The sequence below is a fragment of the Peromyscus californicus genome, unplaced genomic scaffold (genome assembly GCF_007827085.1).
Source record: "Peromyscus californicus insignis strain IS unplaced genomic scaffold, ASM782708v3 Scaffold_9__1_contigs__length_137607984, whole genome shotgun sequence".
NCBI lineage: Eukaryota > Metazoa > Chordata > Mammalia > Rodentia > Cricetidae > Peromyscus > Peromyscus californicus.
Genome location: NW_026294617.1, coordinates 245,216 through 264,668, shown reverse-complemented (window position 1 = coordinate 264,668; position 19,453 = coordinate 245,216). Strand labels below are relative to the sequence as shown.

The following is a 19,453-nucleotide window of genomic DNA, read 5'->3' as shown; positions in this document are numbered from 1 at the left end:
CATAGGCCCCAGGTTTCAAACAGCCAACTCATGCAATGAGCACAAGATCTGGTCCCACTGCCTGGATGCCTCCCAAACAGATCAAGCCAATCAACTGTCTCACCCATTCAGAGGGCCTGATCCAGTGGGGACCCCTCAGTCTTCTGGGTTTTTTAACTTGTTTTTTTATTGTTATTGTTTTGAAATAATGTCTTACTATGTAGCCCTAACTGGCCTGGAATCAGATTGCCACGAATTCAGAGATCCACCTGCTTCAGCCTTAAGTACTGGGATTAAAATTCATGCAACCCCTGCCAGGCACTGGTGACACACACCTTTAATCTCAGCACTTGGGAGGCAAAGGCAAGCGTATTTCTGTGAGTTCAAGGGTATCCTCGTCTATAGAGCTAGTTCTAGGACAGCTAGAGCTGTCACACAGAGAAATCCTGTCTTGAAAAACAACAACAAAAAACAACAACAAATAAAAACACATGCACCCCACAGAAATTGGTGCTTACACTTTAATAAGCACCATTATAAATAGTTAAAAAACATTAATCACATCTCAAGAAGATCAGCTATTATTAATTAGCTGTCAACTACTTTTAGTGAGATAGAAATTTTTACAGTAAATCAGCCTTCACAGAACACACTTCCTTTACCTTTCTTGGTTGATTCTTCTTGCTTCTTTTACTGAGAAGAGGCTTACCATCAGCAAAGTTGGTAAGAATTACTGCAATGGAGCCGGGCGGTGGTGGCGCATGCCTTTAATCCCAGCACTCGGGAGGCAGAGGCAGGCGGATCTCTGTGAGTTTGAGGCCAGCCTGGTCTACAGAGTCAGATCCAGGAACGGCGCAAAGCTACACAGAGAAACCCTGTCTCAAAAAACAAACAAAAAACAAACAAACAAACAAAAAAAAGAATTACTGCAATGGCAGTAAGAGTTTTGCCCTTTGAAATATTTTTAAAAGACAAATGGTCAGATTCTAAAACCCATCTAGAAACATTTCAAAACCTATTTTAAAATAATAAAATACTGAGTATAAGTCAAAGCCACAGCATGCATGATTATTAAACAATATAATCGCTAATGAAAAATAAGTATTTCACTTAGCTAAGAAAATATTTCTTATACCATATTATAAGTTACTAAATGATTGACTATAAGCCCCACAGAGAAAGGTCATTTTATTGAACGACAAACACTCTACAATGAACTATCATTTTTATCATGAAACTAATATTAATTAGTATTCACATGTATAGAGGCCTGAGAAGAATCTTAGTGTCAGTTCTCAGGCACTGCTACCCACGCCCTTTTTGAGACATCATCTCCTCCCTCGAAACCCTCCCATAAACCCCTCCTTTCTCTTTCAAACTCATGGCCTCTTTTTTCATTATTGTTGTTACATGCATATTTGCATACACTCACACACTATTTTTACTTGAAAGAACAGGCAACTGACTGAGTGTCTAGGGTGAATTTTCTTGAAAGTAATCAATATAAGGTGTAAGATATTGTCTTTAAGGAAAACAACAGTATGTCTTGTAAGGGTTAATTTCAACTTTTAGTCAAAAGTTAAAATGTTACAAAACTTCAACATTACAGCATGACTAAAGCAACTGCCAAGAATGTAACTGCTTTTCTCATAAGATCAGTAGCAATGTTAAAGAATATAAGCTTTAAATGCTGCATGATGAAATGCACTATATGTGGCAGGTCTACAATTAGTACTTTCCAATGGGCAAGCCTCATCTTAAAATCATTAACAGGTGAAACATTCAATGTACAACATGCACAGATGATAATCAATAAGTTTAGTATCATTGCCTAGTGGTTAGTTCCTTTAATGAATAAATATTTGGATTTTAGTATTTTATCTTAAAAGTTTTTAAAACACTTGTGAGATTAATACTGACTGTCAACTTGACAGGAACTTCAATCTCCTGGAAGACAACTGGGACATGTCCATAATGAAGTTTCTAGACTAGGTAAATGAGGTAGGATAAGCCACTCTAACTGTGCATGGCACCATTCCATAGATTGGGGTGATCATCTGCATCCATTTCTGCCTCTTGACTATAGGTAAAATATTATTTTCCTGCCTATTAAATTCCTGCCTCTGTACCTTCCCCATGATGGACTGTATCTCCCAGAACTGAAAGTAAAAAAAAAAAATTCTTCTCTAAAGTCTGATATGATATCATAGATATAAGAAAAGCAACTAATAATTCAATACTTTTCCCTTTACAATATCTGTAAGGAAAAAAATCAACACAATCCCAACATACCAAATAAAGTAACAATTTGAGAGTTCAGCTGCCACTTTTCCACCTAAGCATCAAAACAACTTGCAAAACTAAACAGTGACATTCTTATAAAAGCTGTTATTATTTAGAATTGTCTTTAAAATATGCTACTTATATAAGTTTTTGTCTATTGCTACTTTTAATATTCTAAAACTATTTATTTTAATGCCTAATACTGTAAAAGTTACAGAGCTCAAAGTGACAGCTCTATGACCAAACCCACAGGAATGGCTATGGTAAACAGTCACAAATATCTACTATGCTACATACCTAGTATTTGAACTAGAATATGGTTTCAAATAACATTGTATTCTTTACTAATACAGAAAAGCTATTATTAAAGACACCAAGAGGAGTTAAATGTGTAGGACAGTAGGTAGGATCCATGCCTAACATGGCTGAAGCCCTAGATTTCATGCCCAGGGTGGAGAAAGGAAGAAAGGAAGAGGGCAGCAAGAAAACTGCCAGGGGTCTGAGGAGTCAAGGTTTTGTCCTACTGTTTAATTCTGAGTAGGGAACCTTAGTGTTAACAGGGTACAGCCCCTAGGAATGGGGATGGATACAGCTAGAAGAATCAATATCAATATCAATGTCACTGCCCATCATGGCCCCACTCCACTTGGGAAGTCCCAATGGCACCTAAGCATGAGCTGAACCATGGGGTCTAACTGTCTTCAGCTTACCACTTTCTTGTGCTGCACGTAAAAAGACTGCTCTAAGAGATGGCAGCACTGCTTTCTGTCCTCTTCTCATGTCTACCTTATCAGGCCTATTGGTCCTGATCCCAACCTCTGTCCCACTCTCTTCATCTACTTTATTATTGCCACATTCTGAATTTCTATCACACTTGTCATGGCTCCAGTCTGACTTGTCCCCACACCTGTTTTGCTTCTTGTGGTAGCATCTAACATCCCATCGCTCCTGTCTAACTTTTCATGACTCACGTCAAACTTCTCAGAGCCTGCATTACTGTTTCTAAATTTTTCAGCAGACCTAATGACATTGAAGTTGGGGTCACACAGTCATGACATAAAGCCAGTGTCTATATTCTAGTAGTAAGGGAATCTGTAAGAAGGGACATCCACCTTGTCCTAGCTTAGCTTGGTGTTAAGTCCCCTAATCAGATAACCTCAAAGTCTATGGCATCATCAGCACAGTCCTTGAAAATGATTTCACTCTCTGGAATCTGAGGATGCCTCTCTTGGCCAAGCAGGTCTAAAGCAAAAGCACAGCAAGAAACAAACAGGCCAGTAGAGGTAAACGGGTTCTAAGAGGGTTGGGAGACTACTGTTTCTCTCTTGTTGTTGACATTACTGCCAATACCAAAGGACTTCTTTTTTAAAGCACAAAATGAGGTGCAAGCTCCTCAGCAGGAAGTAACTGAGCCTTACTTTATTTTCTACTGTTTTTTTCAGTGATGGGAACTGAATTTGATATCATTGACCTCTACTTTTGAAAAACCATATGAAAGCTGGGCAGCAGTGGTGCACACCTTTAATCCTAGCACTAGGGAGGCAGAGTCAGGCGGACCTCTTTAAGTTTGAGGCCAGCCTGGTCTACAGAGCAAGATCCAGGACAGGTATCAAAACTACACAGAGAAACCCTCTTTCAAAAAAACAAAACAAAACCAAAAAAAAAAAAGTAAAGAAAAAAGAAAATTAGGAATATACACTTATATACTCATTAATGTTAATGTGTTCTGTCACCCATTTTTAACTATTCTTTGCTATTTGACCCATCTATTGGCTCCTTAGAAGTCCCTACTAAAAAACTAAAAAGAAAGAAAAAAAAAGTATGCTCTATCTACATTGAAAGAAAACTCTAGTCCTAAACTGGCACCCATCTTTCAACTTTAAAATTTCTTTTTACAAAATTGTAATTGCAAAGTAAGATTTTTCTAACTGAAGAAAAAAATTACCAAACCCATATCATCAGCTAAAATTCCTCCATGGACATTTTCTGGTCGTTCTTTCTCAGAAAAATTTGTTATTGTGTTATAATATAAGTCATTTTGCTATTCCCAGAATGGAGGAAGCTCTTTGCTGTTCTCTTGTGAAACCATCCAAGTCAGAGCTTGTTTTTGGTGTGGAAGCAATGGGGTTTCAATAGCCTACAAATACAACATTATAAGGAGAAATATAGTCAGTCTTTTCTCTTTTCATATGCAGAACCTGAGTTATTTTCTTATGGTATGAAATGTATAAGTTACCAAAACAATTGTTTTGAAACTTTACATTTGAGATATTGGTTTACATTTTTGAGTTCTTTATATTTTCTAGATATCAACCCCAAAACAGACATGGAGCTGGCAGAGATTGACCCCATGTTCTAAACTATCTTGGCAGTCCATTAACTATTTCCTTTACCATGCAGAAGCTTTTTAATTTTATGCAATACTATCGGTCAGTTCCTAGAATTATTTCTTGAGTTTTTAAAATTCTTTTCTGAAATTGAAACTGTCTATCAGCAAATGAGGAAATTAAGAAAATAGGCATTTCTCAAAAATCAAAATACAGATAGGCAGTAGATATGTGAAAGAATGCCCAATGTCCTTACTTACACACTAAGAATCCATCTTACCCTTGTGAGAATAGATATCATTTTAAAAACAAACAGAAAATGTTCACAAGGACTTAGGAGAAAGGGAACTTTTATATAATGCTAGTGGAAATGTAACCTAGTGCAACCACTATCAAAATCAGTATGAAGGTTCCTAGAAAAGCTACAAACAGAAATACCATATAATCCAGGTGGGAGTGAGCTCTTCCAAATTTAATGTGGCATTACAACAGCACCATCAGCAGCAGACAATCAGCCTAGGTGCCCATCAGTAAATGAAGACAAAACAAAACAAAAAAACACAGTATATTTATACAGTGGAGTTTATTCAGTCATAAAGCACAAAATTATGTGTCTTACAGAAAAATAGATGGAATCTGGATCATTATTATTTTGTGGAAAAGGCCAGGCTTAGAAAGAAAGCCAGACTCAAATTATATATTTTCTCTTATTCTGGGAACTTAAGAGTGTGTGTGTGTGAAAATATCCATATATCCATACTACAAACATATATGACAAGAAAACAGAAAGGAGACTACATGGAAATACTCAGGGAAGAAAGGAGAAGGTAATGCAATATGAATACAGTCAAACTCAAAGTATATTGCATACCTGAAGGGCAATGTCATTATAAAATTTTATACACGACATAAAGCATTTTTTTAAAAAATATACAGGTTCTGTACCTCAGCTGGTTCCATTTCATTAGTTTTACCATCTTCTTTTAAATCTTCAAATAATTTGTCAAATTCCATTTTGAGCTATAGTTAAAAAATAATAAATACTGAACAAACCAATTAAAGTGAAAACTGCATGTAATTCATAGATTTCAGATCACTTTCACTGAACAAGTCAAATGACCAAGTGTACGTAAAATAAGTATGAGATACTAAACTATTCACTGAAAAGCACTACAGGTGATTTTTCTATAGAAGTAAATGTACTCATTTCAGATGAATACACAAAAGAGCTACAAAGGACCAGGGATATAGCCTGCTGAGAGAGCACTGACCCCAGCATTTACAAGGCCCAATCCTAATGCTACTGAAAGGACAGTAGTGACATCCTCAGGTACCAGTCACAGTCCTGTCACAAATGACCCTGCATGTTTAGGCAGAGAATTATGGCCTGTGTCTTATTTTCATAAGATCAGGAACATGAAACAAATTAAACTCTCCCACTAGAACTCTATGATTCTATTAGCATTTAAACTACTAGATACATGTAACTTGCTATGTTCTACAAAATGTTAGATAATTTCATTATTAGGCTAATTTAGCTGATCATTTAAACTGATCAGGGAAAACTGTAACTGGGAAATAAGAAGAACACCTCTATTGGATAAACAGATATAAAATGTTTCAACATTTTTGTCTAAAACTACTAGTGGATAAACAGTCAGAAAAATGTTTTAATGTTATTGTCTAAATTATTTATATTAATACTAACAAACACTATATATATTTTTTTCAGAGTAACTTGGTCTAACAACATCCTAGATTACATATTAGGCAAAATAAGTAGAGTAACATCAAAGATTTTAAGGTTTTTAAGATTGAATTTGCAACCTTACTAAAGAAAGAGAATAATTTTCACATTCTAGTGTTTTTTATCACGACTTTAGACATTCTGAAAATTTAAAATACAAAAATATAATATACACAGTATATTTGTGATTTTACGTATGTATGACTGTGTATATGTGAATCCACCCTTCTTTTCATAGATCTAGCTAATTAAAAATATAGTGATGTTTATATCTGTACTATAGTGTAATATAATGTAGTATAGTTAATATCTGTACTAAGCTTCTAGCCTCTATACAAACACTTCCCTTGTCATTGTTTCCTAAATAATACAGCCTAACTACTGCATATCTTTTATACTTACAGCAGATATTATAATTAATTTAGAAATTATTTAAAATATATAAGATGTGCAGTGATTCTATAAAAAAAGTTACCTTTTTTTATATATAAGAGATTGGATGGTTCTAGTTTCTGTGAATTAAAAGGGATGACTATAGTTCTTATCACTACTTATGTTTGCAGATGAATATCTACATTCTATATGATGTACAGTAATTTTCATTATAATTTTATTAACATACCTAAAGATCACTAATACTAGCACATACATATTTATCCTGTTCTTTTAAACAACAACTTTTATCACTAAAAATTTAATTATAGTAAAAATAAAAGCATACCTAAGGCAGGCATGGTGACAAACAACTGTAATCCAAGTATTTGAGAGGCAGAAGCAGGAAGACTAGAATTCAAGGCCATTCTCAGCTACACAGTTGTGGTGGTTTGAAAGAAATTGGCCCCCAAAGGGAGTGGCACCATTAGGAGGTATGTGGCCTTGTTGGAGTAGGTGTGGTCTTATTGGAGGAAGTGTGCCACTGTGGAGGCAGGCTTTGTGTTCTTATATTTGCTCAAGCCATGCCAATGAGACAGACCACTTCTCATTGCCTGTGCAAGATGTAGAACTCTCACCTACCTCTCCAGCACCATGTCTACCTGCATGCCTCCATGTCCCACCATGATGATAATGGACTGAACCACTAAACTGTAAGCCACCCCAAATAAATATTTTCCTTTATAAGAGTTACTGTGGTCATGGTGTCTCTTCACAGCGATAGAAACCCTAAGACAAAAGTGATTTAGAGGTAAGTCTACAATGAGACCTTGACTCAAGATAAAAATGAACAAACAACAAAAAGCTTACCTGTTCAGTTGTCATCTGTACTGTAACATGACTTGGCATATTATAACTTGGTCCAGCTCTTCCAGAGCCCCAATTATTCTCCAAACTCAATCCTAGAGCTATAGTAGTTTCCAAATGGAAAAAAATAAAATGACCAAATAAAAAGAAATTAAGTACCAGAAATAAACGTAAATACGAAATAATATTAAAAATTCCAGGATAACTGGACTGCTACTCACATCACCAGGGAGGCTACCTGGAAAACAGGACCCCAAGAAAGACATGGGGATCGCCCAATGACAGAGAAATGGAAGAGATGTACATGAATAGCCTGGACATAAGTGGGGGTAATGAAGGGCGAGGGTCAAGGGAAAGAGAACTTGGGGGAGCAGGAGATCCCAGCTGGATCAACAACAGAGAGGGAGAACAAGGAATAGGAGACCATGGTAAATGAAGACCACATGAGAATAGGAAGAAGCAAAGTGCTAGAGAGGCTCACAGAAATCCACAAAGATACCCCCACAACAGACTGCTGGCAATGGTCGAGATACAGTCCGAACTGACCTACTCTGGTGATGGGATGGCCAAACACCCTAATGGTCATGCTAGAAACCCCATCCAATGACTGAGGGATCTGGATGCAGAGATCCATGGCTAGGCCCCGGGTGGATATCTGGGAGTCCAATTAGCGAGAATGAGGAGGGTTTATATGAGCGAGAATTGTTGAGACCAAGGTTGGATAAAGCACAGGGACAAATAGCCAAACAAATGGAAACACATGAACTATGAACCAATGGCTGAGGGGCCCCCAACTGGATCAGGCCCTCTGAATGGGTGAGACAGTTGATTGGCTTGATCTGTTTGGGAGGCATCCAGGCAGTGGGACCGGGTCCTGTGCTCACTGCATGAGTTGGCTGTTTAAAACCTGGGGCCTATGCAGGATCGCTTGGCTCGGCCTGGGAGGAGGGGACTGGACCTACCTGGACTGAGTCTACCAGGTTGATCTCAGTCCGCAGGGAGGCTTTGCCCTGGAGGAGGTGGGAATGTGGGGTGTGCTGGGGGGAATGTGAGGAGGGCCGGAGGGGGGAGAACAAGGGAATCCGTGGCTGATATGTAGAACTGAATTGTATTGCAAAATAAAAATAAAAATTAAAAAAAAAAATTCCCACAGAACTGGGCCTGTAGCTCAGTGGCAGAGTAATTGCCTAGCATGGATATTACCCAGAACTAAATATATTATGACAGAATATAAAAAAAACAAAACATAATGTATATAAGTGCTCTACCACTGAACTATATACCTAGACCTAAAAAAAATTTTAAAGCTAAATACTAAATCATTCCCAAAAGAAGAAAAAATCGCATTATTATTTGAATAAATTCTAAGCAAACATCATTTATTTTTACTCTCTACTGAGCAATTCTTCCTCTCCAAAAGTTATAAAAACAAATGTTTAAAATGAAGAATTATGTTAACATTGAGGAAAATTAAACAGGGTACACTGACCTTTCTTGTGTATTTTTGTATATGGATGAATCTATAGTTACAAACATGCAGTTCTATATTTGGACATATAATAGTGGGACCATAAAATTAATTACCTCATTTTGCATGAGTAGTCTCTGATGGTTACACAATGACAAAATCAACACATTGATATAGTCCTCAGAATCTGTCCTGTTGTTAAATTATACATAATTGTATTTCAATAGAAATATAAAAGGAAAAGTCAGCAATTTCTTCAAAGGATTAAAAAAAAAGTTATAACTCAGAGTATTTTGCATACGTTACTTTAGCCAAACAAATTCAAGGAGACTAATTACTTTACAATCCCTGCATTTTACAAGATCAAACTTACCTTTTGGTGTTGGACTCAATTTAAATCCATGTTTCTTCAACTGATCTAAAACCACTTTTCTATTTTCTTCTTTTCCCCAAAAAGTCATATGAAGAGGCATGGTAAAAGCATTATTTGCACCAAAAGGAACTACCCTATTATAGTAAGAGGAAAAAAAATGAGAAATTGAAAGTTATTTTTATATTAATTCTGAATATATTAAATATATTACTCAAACACAAAAATGCAAAACAAGAAGGGATTATTTAAGCAAATTTGAAAAACTTAAAAAGAAAATTATCAGAGGAAGAAGTAATTTTTATAACAGGATGTCAAAAAAATTTGAGATGATAGGATAAAGTAGTTTACAAAAGATAGCTTACATCCAAGATTGGAAAATAAACAAAATAATGCATCTATTTGTGAGGACAGTTTTAGCATTCAATGTTCACTAAAAATTTATTCTCGACTGGAAAATGTTATAAAGGAAAAAGCAAAGACAAATCTAACCACTTATTTTATCTTCCACATCAGCTGGGATGAATATTCTAAGCATTATGATTGGGGTATAACTATCCAAAATATTTACACTAAGATAACAAACACAAACTCTAACAGAGAATAAGTAGCCAGAATGAAAAATGAAATGCTAACAATAATGAAAAACAAAATGGTGAAAAAACTGGCAGAGCATATGCCCTAGCTAAAGGGCAGCCACTTCCTAAGTCCCAGTCAATGGAAACCATGTGCCAGACCTATCTTTTATCAAAAGAAAATTCTTAGTAAGTTTTACATTCAGAAAGAAAATTATTATATAGAAAATATAGAATATCTAGATTTCATTTCCAGTAAGAAATAAAGAAAACTCTAAAATGTGCAAGTGAGTTAAGCATGATGGTGCACATTTCTAATTCTAGTACACAGGAGGCTATGGCAGGGTTAGGAGTGCAAGGCCAGGTTGTACTAGCAAAACCCTGTCTCAAAACAAAAGCAGAAAAGATAAACACCCCACTATCATGAAGTCCCTCTGGTAACGCATGCCTGTCATGCCAGTCCTCAAGAGTCTGAGGCAGAAGACCACCATGCACAACTGCAAGAGACAGGATAAGGACATACTGTACCCTAATACATAAACCCATTTTTTTTCTCCATGGTAATAATGTAATAAGGAAATAAAAGTAAAGCTCTTTGATGGCTAGATAGGAAAGGCAAAGAAGAAAACTGAATACATCTCAAAGTAGTGAGGTATGGTGCCATGACATTTCCAGAGGCTCGGGAAATGCTTACATATTCAAAGATAACTAAAAATCACAATTATTAAAACTAACTCTAAAAGCACATACCCTTCCACTTGTGCCAATTTGTTGTCCATGATATAGGCCAAGGCAGCTGCAAGATCTCTCTTTAAATAGCCAACCTGATTTTCATTCACATTACTTACTTTAATTGCATTCTTATCATAGGGATTATTAGGCTCTTGTTGTAAAGAAACCATTTCATTATTATTTACCTAGTAAAAATAAGGAACAGATAGTAATAATATAAATATGAACAGTAATAACTTGACTTCTTTGTACTGTTTCTAGAATTTCTAATGATGCATTACTGCTAGTTTTTCTTTTTTCTTTTTTTGTTTGCTTGCTTCAGACAGGGTCTCGTGTATCCAAGGCTGGCTTCAAATTTGCTATATAGCCAAAGATGATCTTGAACTGAAGATGATATTGAACTTTGATACTTCTGCCTCTATCTCCCGAGTGCTGAGATTACAAATATGTGCTACCACTCCCAGTTTATATTCTGTTGGGAATTGAACCCAAGACTTAGAAAAGATTACAAAGCAATCTATCAACTGAGCCACAGGTTCAGCTCAAACTAGAAATATTAAGGAATATATTTTACAATGATTCTTCTACTCTAGTTTTCTAACTTATATTCATTAAGAAGCCAGTAAGTCTTTAAGATATGAAATGTACAGTTAAGTCTACCTTGAAGATTCATATCATGTACATTTTTCAAAGTAGCTAATCTTTAGATATATGTGCCCCAAAATGGTATGACTGGGTCAGAGACATATGCTCATCCATGTTCATATTTACCCTATTCATTACCACTAGGACATGGAAATAGCCTATATGTCCATCAACTTATATGCTACGAGCCGCAGGAATATAGTAGGAATTCATCTGAATATGGTAAAGCTATACCTGGAAGAATCAGGGAATTCTTCTGGAGGAACCCAAATCTCAAGGAATATTTGGTGTTATTCAGCTTTTAATGTACCAGCTGTTTCCTGATATGAATTTCTTGTGCACTCTCATACCTTCCCCAAGAACTCCTAACAGTATATTTTATCTGATATACTTCTCTAGCACCCAAAGCCAAAAGGCAGACAGGATAAAGCATTTCAGACCAACCACTGAGTCTCCTGAATTTACCTTAGTAAACACCCTTACGGAGACACCGCCTCTGTGTCCTGGTGACCTTGCCTTAGCCAGAGCATTGCTATTGCATGGATATATAACTGTAAACCTCAGAGACTTGGGGAGGACTAGATTGGAGAACTAGATGGAGAATCAGAAAGACAAAATGGTAGATGAGGAAGAGCCTGATGAGGAAGAACTAGATGGGTAAGATCAAGACGAGAAAGACCAAGATGGGGCAGAACTAAGATGAAAGAATTAAGATACCACTTAGAGGGAACAGCAGAAAGATGTAGAGACATCAGGCAAGAAAGGAGCTAAGTATGAGAGCAGAAAAGAAGCAGTGTAGAGAGAGAACTGACTCAGAAGTATAAAGTGTATGGACTAAAGAGTTTCGTGTGCATAGATTTATTAGTGAACCACTCAGATTGATCCACTGCTGGTAGCATCTCTTCTGGAATTCTGGGTGAAGGCTAATCAAGGGGCTGGACCCCAATAGCTTTCATTACTGATAAAGAGTGAAAATGTGATACCTATATAAAATGGGATTTTATTGAGTTATAAAGAAAAATGAAATTTGCAGGTCAAGAGATGGAGCTGGAAAATATTACACTGGGTGAAGTAACCCAGACCCAGAGACCAAACGTTGCATGTTCTCAATCATATGTGGATCTTAGTGTCAAGTCTTTAGATCTGTATGTTTTATTTGGAGTACCTGTACAATCCAGGAAACTAGAAAGGGACAATGCAGGGGGTGCTTAAGGGTGGGAGAAAGAAGGTGATATGAAGGGGAAAAGAGAAATAACGAGGAGGTTTAAGTGGGAAGAGGGATGAGAGGTACAGCAGAGGAAAGGTTAAGGGAGAGATAATTAACATGATGTATGTAAAAAAGAAAGCCAAACAGAAATTATATATGTGTGTGTGTGTGTGTATGTGTATTATATATATGTATGTGTGTGTGTGTGTGTGTGTGTGTGTGTGTATGTGTGTGTGTGTGTGTATGTGTGTGTATAAAGTTCTCCCATATAAAAAGAGTTTAATTACAGTTACCATACTGACCTTCAAGTTGTCCAAGGAACTCCCAAAACAATACAGGATATTGTCTTGGCCCTTGGCTGCCCTCCATAACTTTATAGTAAGACAAGTGTGAAGACATCATACACACTGGCCACAGGATATACAGAAATGAAGTTGGTACTGACTTATTCCCTACTGACTAGCTTTCATAGTATAGGAAGGTGCTATGGAGGCTTCTGGGGGAAAAAAGTCATCAACAGTCTTGCTCAGCTGTGAACTATGTGAATTAGAATAATTACTGGTGTGGCACGAAATGTCCTTAGGTACAACAATGGCATGAATGTAATGGGAGTAATTAACCACTTTCTGTTTGGATTTATTTTTTATTAATATATGATTTCAATTTATATATGTACATTTATAGAAAAAGTATAGAATATATAAAATAAGTTATGTTATAATAAAGTAAGTTATGTTATAAAAACTCAATGCATTTTATCTATTTTTAAAATAATGAAGGTATTACTTATAAGACTATACAGTGGAAAAATGGGCTAAATATTTAATCAGCCTATATTCTTATTAGTTAACTAGTGTTATAGATAGAAATTATTCTAAAATCACATAAGATTAATAACTATAATCTATGAGATTAATAACTACAATCTAATACTTCACAAAATCATAATTTAGAAAACAATGTAAATTTTGCAATACTACAAATCTGAAATACCACAACTCATACAGAGATGTGAGAACCATAGAGCAGTTAGATACCAAATTAAGAATGGATAAATTGCTAAAAGGACTAGAAGAAAGAAAACATTTCAAGATCAAAGACTGGAGTAAAATTAACACAAGTGTTAAAAAAGCATTTGAAAAACATGGTAAGAAAAATAGCAGAAAAACAGAAAAATGAAAAATTATGGTAAAAAATATTCAGAGCCGGTAGAAGACATAGGTAGTATAGAGGTAACAAACAGCAAACAGAACAAGTAAGAGAGAGGAAGTGAGAGAATACGAAGTTTCTAAAAAAGAAATGGCTTTGGAGTAAAGCAAATATTTAAAACTATAATTACAGAAATTTTTCTGAAATAGAAGGAAATCAATTATAGAACAAATACTTTAATAAAACTATTAGACTTTTAAGATGAGAATATCTTTTAATTATCAGGCAAAAAAATTCCAATTCAGTTAAGTGGGAAAGAAAGTCCTACTGACATCAAAATTTTCACTAACAATATATTATGCAGCATTTGGATATAAAGAAAAAATATGGATCAAGCACTTTATATTTAGCCAAAGTAGCAAATGAAAATTATGAATTTACAAAAACTCAAGAAATAATTGTTCTTCTCTAAGTAATCTCCTAGATTGCACATCTCATACTAAATAACATGAGATGTTCGAACATAAAAATACAGAGGATGAAAAACAAGACAAATGGGAAACACAAAATTCCCCCAAAGTATCTCCTGATAACTTACTGCAATTAAAAAAAAAATGTTCTGAAGCTATCAAGTACTCAGAATGCGGACAAGTGGACCACTTAGTTCACTCTGAGTTCAAGGTCAACCTGGACTACTTAGTGAGTTCCAGGCTATAGAGTTAAACCCTGTCTCAAACCCCTGTCCTCAACAATAACAAAAATCTTTTAACAAGCTTTAAAATAAAAATACAAGAGAAGGAGAAAAGTAACAAAATCAACAAGATTCCACAAAACAGACCTTGTTTTTGACACACAAATCTATAACAGGAAACCAGAGGGGGCCTTATAGCCCATAACAGCCAAAGATAATAAATACCTTAACCCTGTTTTGATACTAACTGAAAAAAAGACATTTTAAATAATCAACAGAATTCAATTATTGTTTATTACATATAAGTAATTGTTAATTTTGTTAATGAAAATGAAATGTAAAAACTTTTTTTAAAAGATGTATTTTATTTCTAATCACGTATATGTGTGTATTCTGGCGGGGTTGAGGGGATAATGTGTGAGTACCCATGTATGCCAGAAAAGGGCACTGGACTTCTGGAACTGTACTTAAAGGGAGTTGTGAGTTGCCAGCCATGAATGCTGAGAACAGAACTCCAGTCCTCTGCTAGAGCAGCCAAGCGCTCTTAACTGCTGAGTCATCTCTTCAGCCCCCAAACTACATTTAAATATATATATATATACTGAACTATACTAATATAAAATGATACATTTAGTTTTGTTTTTACAAAAGATCAAAGAAAAAATAAAGCAAATATAGAACATACTTGTTAACCTCTGAATCGTATTCTATGTTTGAAATTTTCTTATGATAAATTAGACAAATATTAGAAGTATTATCCAAATAACAAAGATGACTGTAATGAAGATTACTGTCCAGAAAAAAACTATATATATTCTCAATCTGTCCCCTTTTCTTTCTCTCACGCACACACACACACACACATACATTCATTCATTCATTCATTCAATTCAGAGAACAGTGATACATACAAAGAAAAATCAGGAGCTATTCTTACTATAACAATAAAGGAAAGAACCCAAAAGTAAATGATTAACTTACCTAGTAAAAAAATTCATGACTTCCTAAATTCAGCATATATTTTCTGCATTTGGGGCAAATCATTTAACCATCTAGATCTCTATCTTCCATTGAGGAAGAGTACCGCAGTAATTACAAGGATCAAATGACAGTGTGAGCAAAAGTGCTTTATATACTGTAAGCATGGTTCAAGTCAGGAGAGGGAAGCCAGGAGGGGTTGGTCTGTGAGCAGGCTCAAACTTAACAAAGACAAAATTGTAAAATCCTTATCTTATAAAAGTTACTAACTTGTAAACTGTTAGAGTTAATTAAGGCATGGAAGTCAACTTCATTAATATGGTCAGAACTATGTTTGTAGTTATGCTAAGCACAAACATAATTCATTCACAAGCACAACTTTTAGCTTTCTGTATATGGTGTTAAGGTTAAGCCTGAAGCAAGTTAACTAAAAACAAGTAAAGTTTGTTTAAAATCAGGTATACTTAATAGAATATGGCCCTCAAGACCTCTCAGAGATCTGCTGAATATGGCATTTAAAGTGTTTAATGAAAAAGCTTCCTGTGATAGAAAAGAACTGCAGCTACTACTGGTGACCCCAAGGTCTCCAAAGAAGAAACTGGGGCACAGATGACTCCACCTGGACAAAGAACTGTTCCATGCCTTGCCTGATGCCATGGTCCTGCCCAAACTGTAGACACTGTTGGGTTTACTGCCCTATTCTGCCTGGCTAAGTTAGGTCAGTTTTTCCAAGTTTGTCATCCACAGGAAAGTCTCTCAGACTGTCTGGGTTTCACCTTTTAATATAATTTACTCTGTTAAAACCTATAAGCATATCACAACTTTATTTAGTATCTACTCTTATACTCACTACTCCTGTGTAATAGCGTAGTCCAACAACTTGACCTCTCAAAGTTCCAAATAAAACGGAATCTAGCTCTTCATCACCAGTTGGGAAGTCATCTGGAGGGATAACATCTTGGAATTCAAAACGTGGAAAGAAAGTTGGGTATGAAAGTCTTGGAAAATTTCCATGGTCTCCATACTGGACAGACTGCAAATACTTCCAAACAGGATGCCTATTTTAAAAAAAAAAAAAGCACATTAAAACCAGAACTTAACCAAGCATTTCTCAAAAAACACAGTCCAAGAGTATTTTCAGGCCAATCACTTCCTTACATTTTATTTCAACAAACAAAATGCTATGTGGCAAATATTACTTAACAATTACCCTGCCTAAAGCAAGAACTGAGTGGGGAAAGTTACCAGGATAATCTGACCTGTTAAATACTGGAAATTCTTTCCTGGTAAAGCTATATATTTACATTAAAATCTATATGACATCTGAATCTAGAATTACATGTCAACATTTTCAATACCAACTAATGAAGAAAAGATGGATTTATAAAATAAAATTACCATTGTATATGTTATTTTCTCTTGTTTTGCTTTTTGTTTTTTTGAGACAGGGTTTCTCTGTGTAGCCCTGGCTTAACAAGAAACTAACTCTGTAGACAGGCTGGCCTTGAAATCAGAGATCTGCCTGCCTCTGACTTCTGAGTACTGGGATTAAAGGCGTGTGCCCCACAGTCTGGCTATAAACGTATTTTTAACTTTTGACATAAATTCATCCAGCATCCTCTGCTTTAACCTCTTCAGAACAGAACACATTTTAATTCAGGTATCTAAACTATGGCATCATAGAAAGCTGACCTGAAGGTCCCTTACCTATCCATCCCTGTTATTTTAAAGTTAACTTCAATCTTAAGGATAATTATTGCACAAACGGGCATGAAAACCACTGTAGATGATTAAAAGTGATGTTTGCTGGAAGCCTTCTAGAAGTTGTCATTCTCCTCTGCAGATATATATTAGCACGCTTGTGCACATTACCGTCAGATACCCCGAGTCGGGCTGTCTCGGAGCTGATACAATAACAATTGTAGAGTTCCGTGGAATAACAATGTCTAGAGCACAGTGGGTAGCTAATGGGTGTTTTGATGAATAAGGCACTTCGGGTGGAACTTCAGACCCCCACAATCAGTGAAGATTTTCCGAGGCGCTGGCAGCAGACCCTCGGGTCAGCCGAGACAATGCATTGGCGTCTCCGCGAGCCACACCCACAAGCGACCCGCAGAAGGAACACAAGCTGCACCTATCGCCAGGGGGCGCACGTTCACTTGAGGACAGCGCAGGGCCACCGGCCTTGCGCCCCACCCCCTCAGCCCTTTCACCTCTTGAACATCCAGGACATGGCGCCGGGCGGGGTGACCTCGGGATGCCCTGGGCGCCCCGGACCTTCTCAGGACGCCTGGAAAAGCTCCTCAAGGTCTCGCGACCCAGGCACCAGGAACCAAACCGAACCGTGAGGCCGCAACCCTCGAGAGTAACGCCGCGGGTTTATTTAGAAGTCGACACCCACAACTTCCAGCAGCAGAGAGGCCAGTGACGTTAGTGATCGGCACTGCAATTGTCCAATCGAAACGAAGAAACTGTGGTTACCAACCAATCAGAGTATGGGAGGGCGGGGAGCTCCTCTGGGCGTGTGATTCAAAGGCAGTGGGATGTCTCGGAGGTTGCATCCGGGTTCTTTCGCGACCCGAGAGCAGTTGCGCGGGAAAACTTCGAGGCCTCTTAAGTGAGCCACATGGCTTAAGGGTCCATGCCGCACGTGGGTAGAAGACTTCTTCCAGTGCCCCAAAACCATAAGGATGTCCGCTTAGGTCTGACCCTCCCTAGCCCACCTCATCTGATGTAATGCCTTACAGGACCTCCCCTAGAGGGAGCTCTGGGTGGAATGCCTGCCTGATTTCCTCTGCTACCCTGTGACTATATTTGTTCTTAGTAATCTCAGTGTATGCAAGACCCTAAGTTCTGGAAATCTGAGTGAGAACATAATTTCCCTCTCCCACCTTATTTTATTGTGTTTAAAGAAATTTTCATCCCTTAGTAGAAGAAAGCCATAAAATAGGACAACCTTACAACTCTATTGCTGAAAGTGGCAGGCTGGTGTAGCATTAGTTAAAGGTGAAGTGGCAACTGTGGTTTTCCCCAGGAAATCGAAGGAGGCACTATAAGGAAACTTTATAACATAAAGGGAAATTCAGGCCTTGAAGTTGTGTGTGCATCGGTAACAGCCGAGGTAGAGGCGATTCCTGCACCTTGAAAGACAACAAAACCGATATTAATGCAGTCTTTTTAACTGACGCATCTTCACCTGCACCTAAAATAGAAGGCTAGTGGTGGCGCTGAGTCAAACATAATACGGTGTGCTGTAAACCATCAGAATTGCTAGATGTATTTGTAAATGTTTTAAATCCTTCCTAGAGTAGTCCATTTTATGCTTCCATCGTCAGAGTATGAAAGGTAAGATAGTTCTTAAGTGGCCTGTGTGTGTTCATTATTTTAAATAATGATGATCTGTGAACCAGCAGTGGAATGAGAGCATTTTAAGGTGGGCTGCTGGCATGGCGTTCTGGGAAATGCTAATGTCAACAACAAACAAAAAACAATTCACTTTAACAGGATTGAGAGGCAAATTATCAGTGAACATGACCTGGGAACACAGATTTAGATCACCCCAAATGCTTTGTTCCAACTGAAGCTATTTTGTGAAGTTTTTGTACTAACAGAACAAAGAAAGTTGTAAATCAAGACACTTTTCAAATACATTTGGTGGGACCATTAGGGAGGTAGAAAAAAGCATAACTGGAAATCTTTTTATAAGCCTAAGGCACTAACATTATCCTTAGCTTTTTAGTTTATTGAAAACTAGTGTTATATGTACATTCCAAATGATTTACCAAATGGTCACAAAAATGTGTTTACTATAGAGGACAATAAATGGCTATTAAGAAGGCAAAAGGTGGGCCAAGATCATTTGGCTCTGGGATTGCAGCATTCCAAACACTACACAATCATTGTAGCTCTAAACAGTTAATCAGCCTTGCAGAAGACTCATTTGAAGGTGTATCATCTTGCCTGGAATTTTTGTGCATGTTAAGCATCCACTGATAGAATCTGAAGCAATTATTTCATTCCTCCAACAGAAAAAAAGGAAGATGATAACTTCCTTTCAGTTATT

The 19,453-nt window shown here is 36.7% G+C and overlaps 1 protein-coding gene across 1 annotated transcript in view; it reads right to left on the bottom strand.

Moving 5' to 3' along the window:
* Window positions 1–17,817, bottom strand: part of Hltf (helicase like transcription factor) — a 105,197-nt gene extending 87,380 nt beyond the window's left edge. The window contains 10 exon segments of the mRNA XM_052732099.1: window positions 642–712; window position 854; window positions 907–930; window positions 4,208–4,399; window positions 5,535–5,609; window positions 7,579–7,676; window positions 9,417–9,550; window positions 10,739–10,905; window positions 16,241–16,448; window positions 17,604–17,817. Coding sequence (XP_052588059.1) covers window positions 642–712; window position 854; window positions 907–930; window positions 4,208–4,399; window positions 5,535–5,609; window positions 7,579–7,676; window positions 9,417–9,550; window positions 10,739–10,905; window positions 16,241–16,448; window positions 17,604–17,623 — 990 coding nt within the window. The 5' untranslated portion in view covers window positions 17,624–17,817.
* Window positions 17,818–19,453: the final 1,636 nt, after the last annotated feature.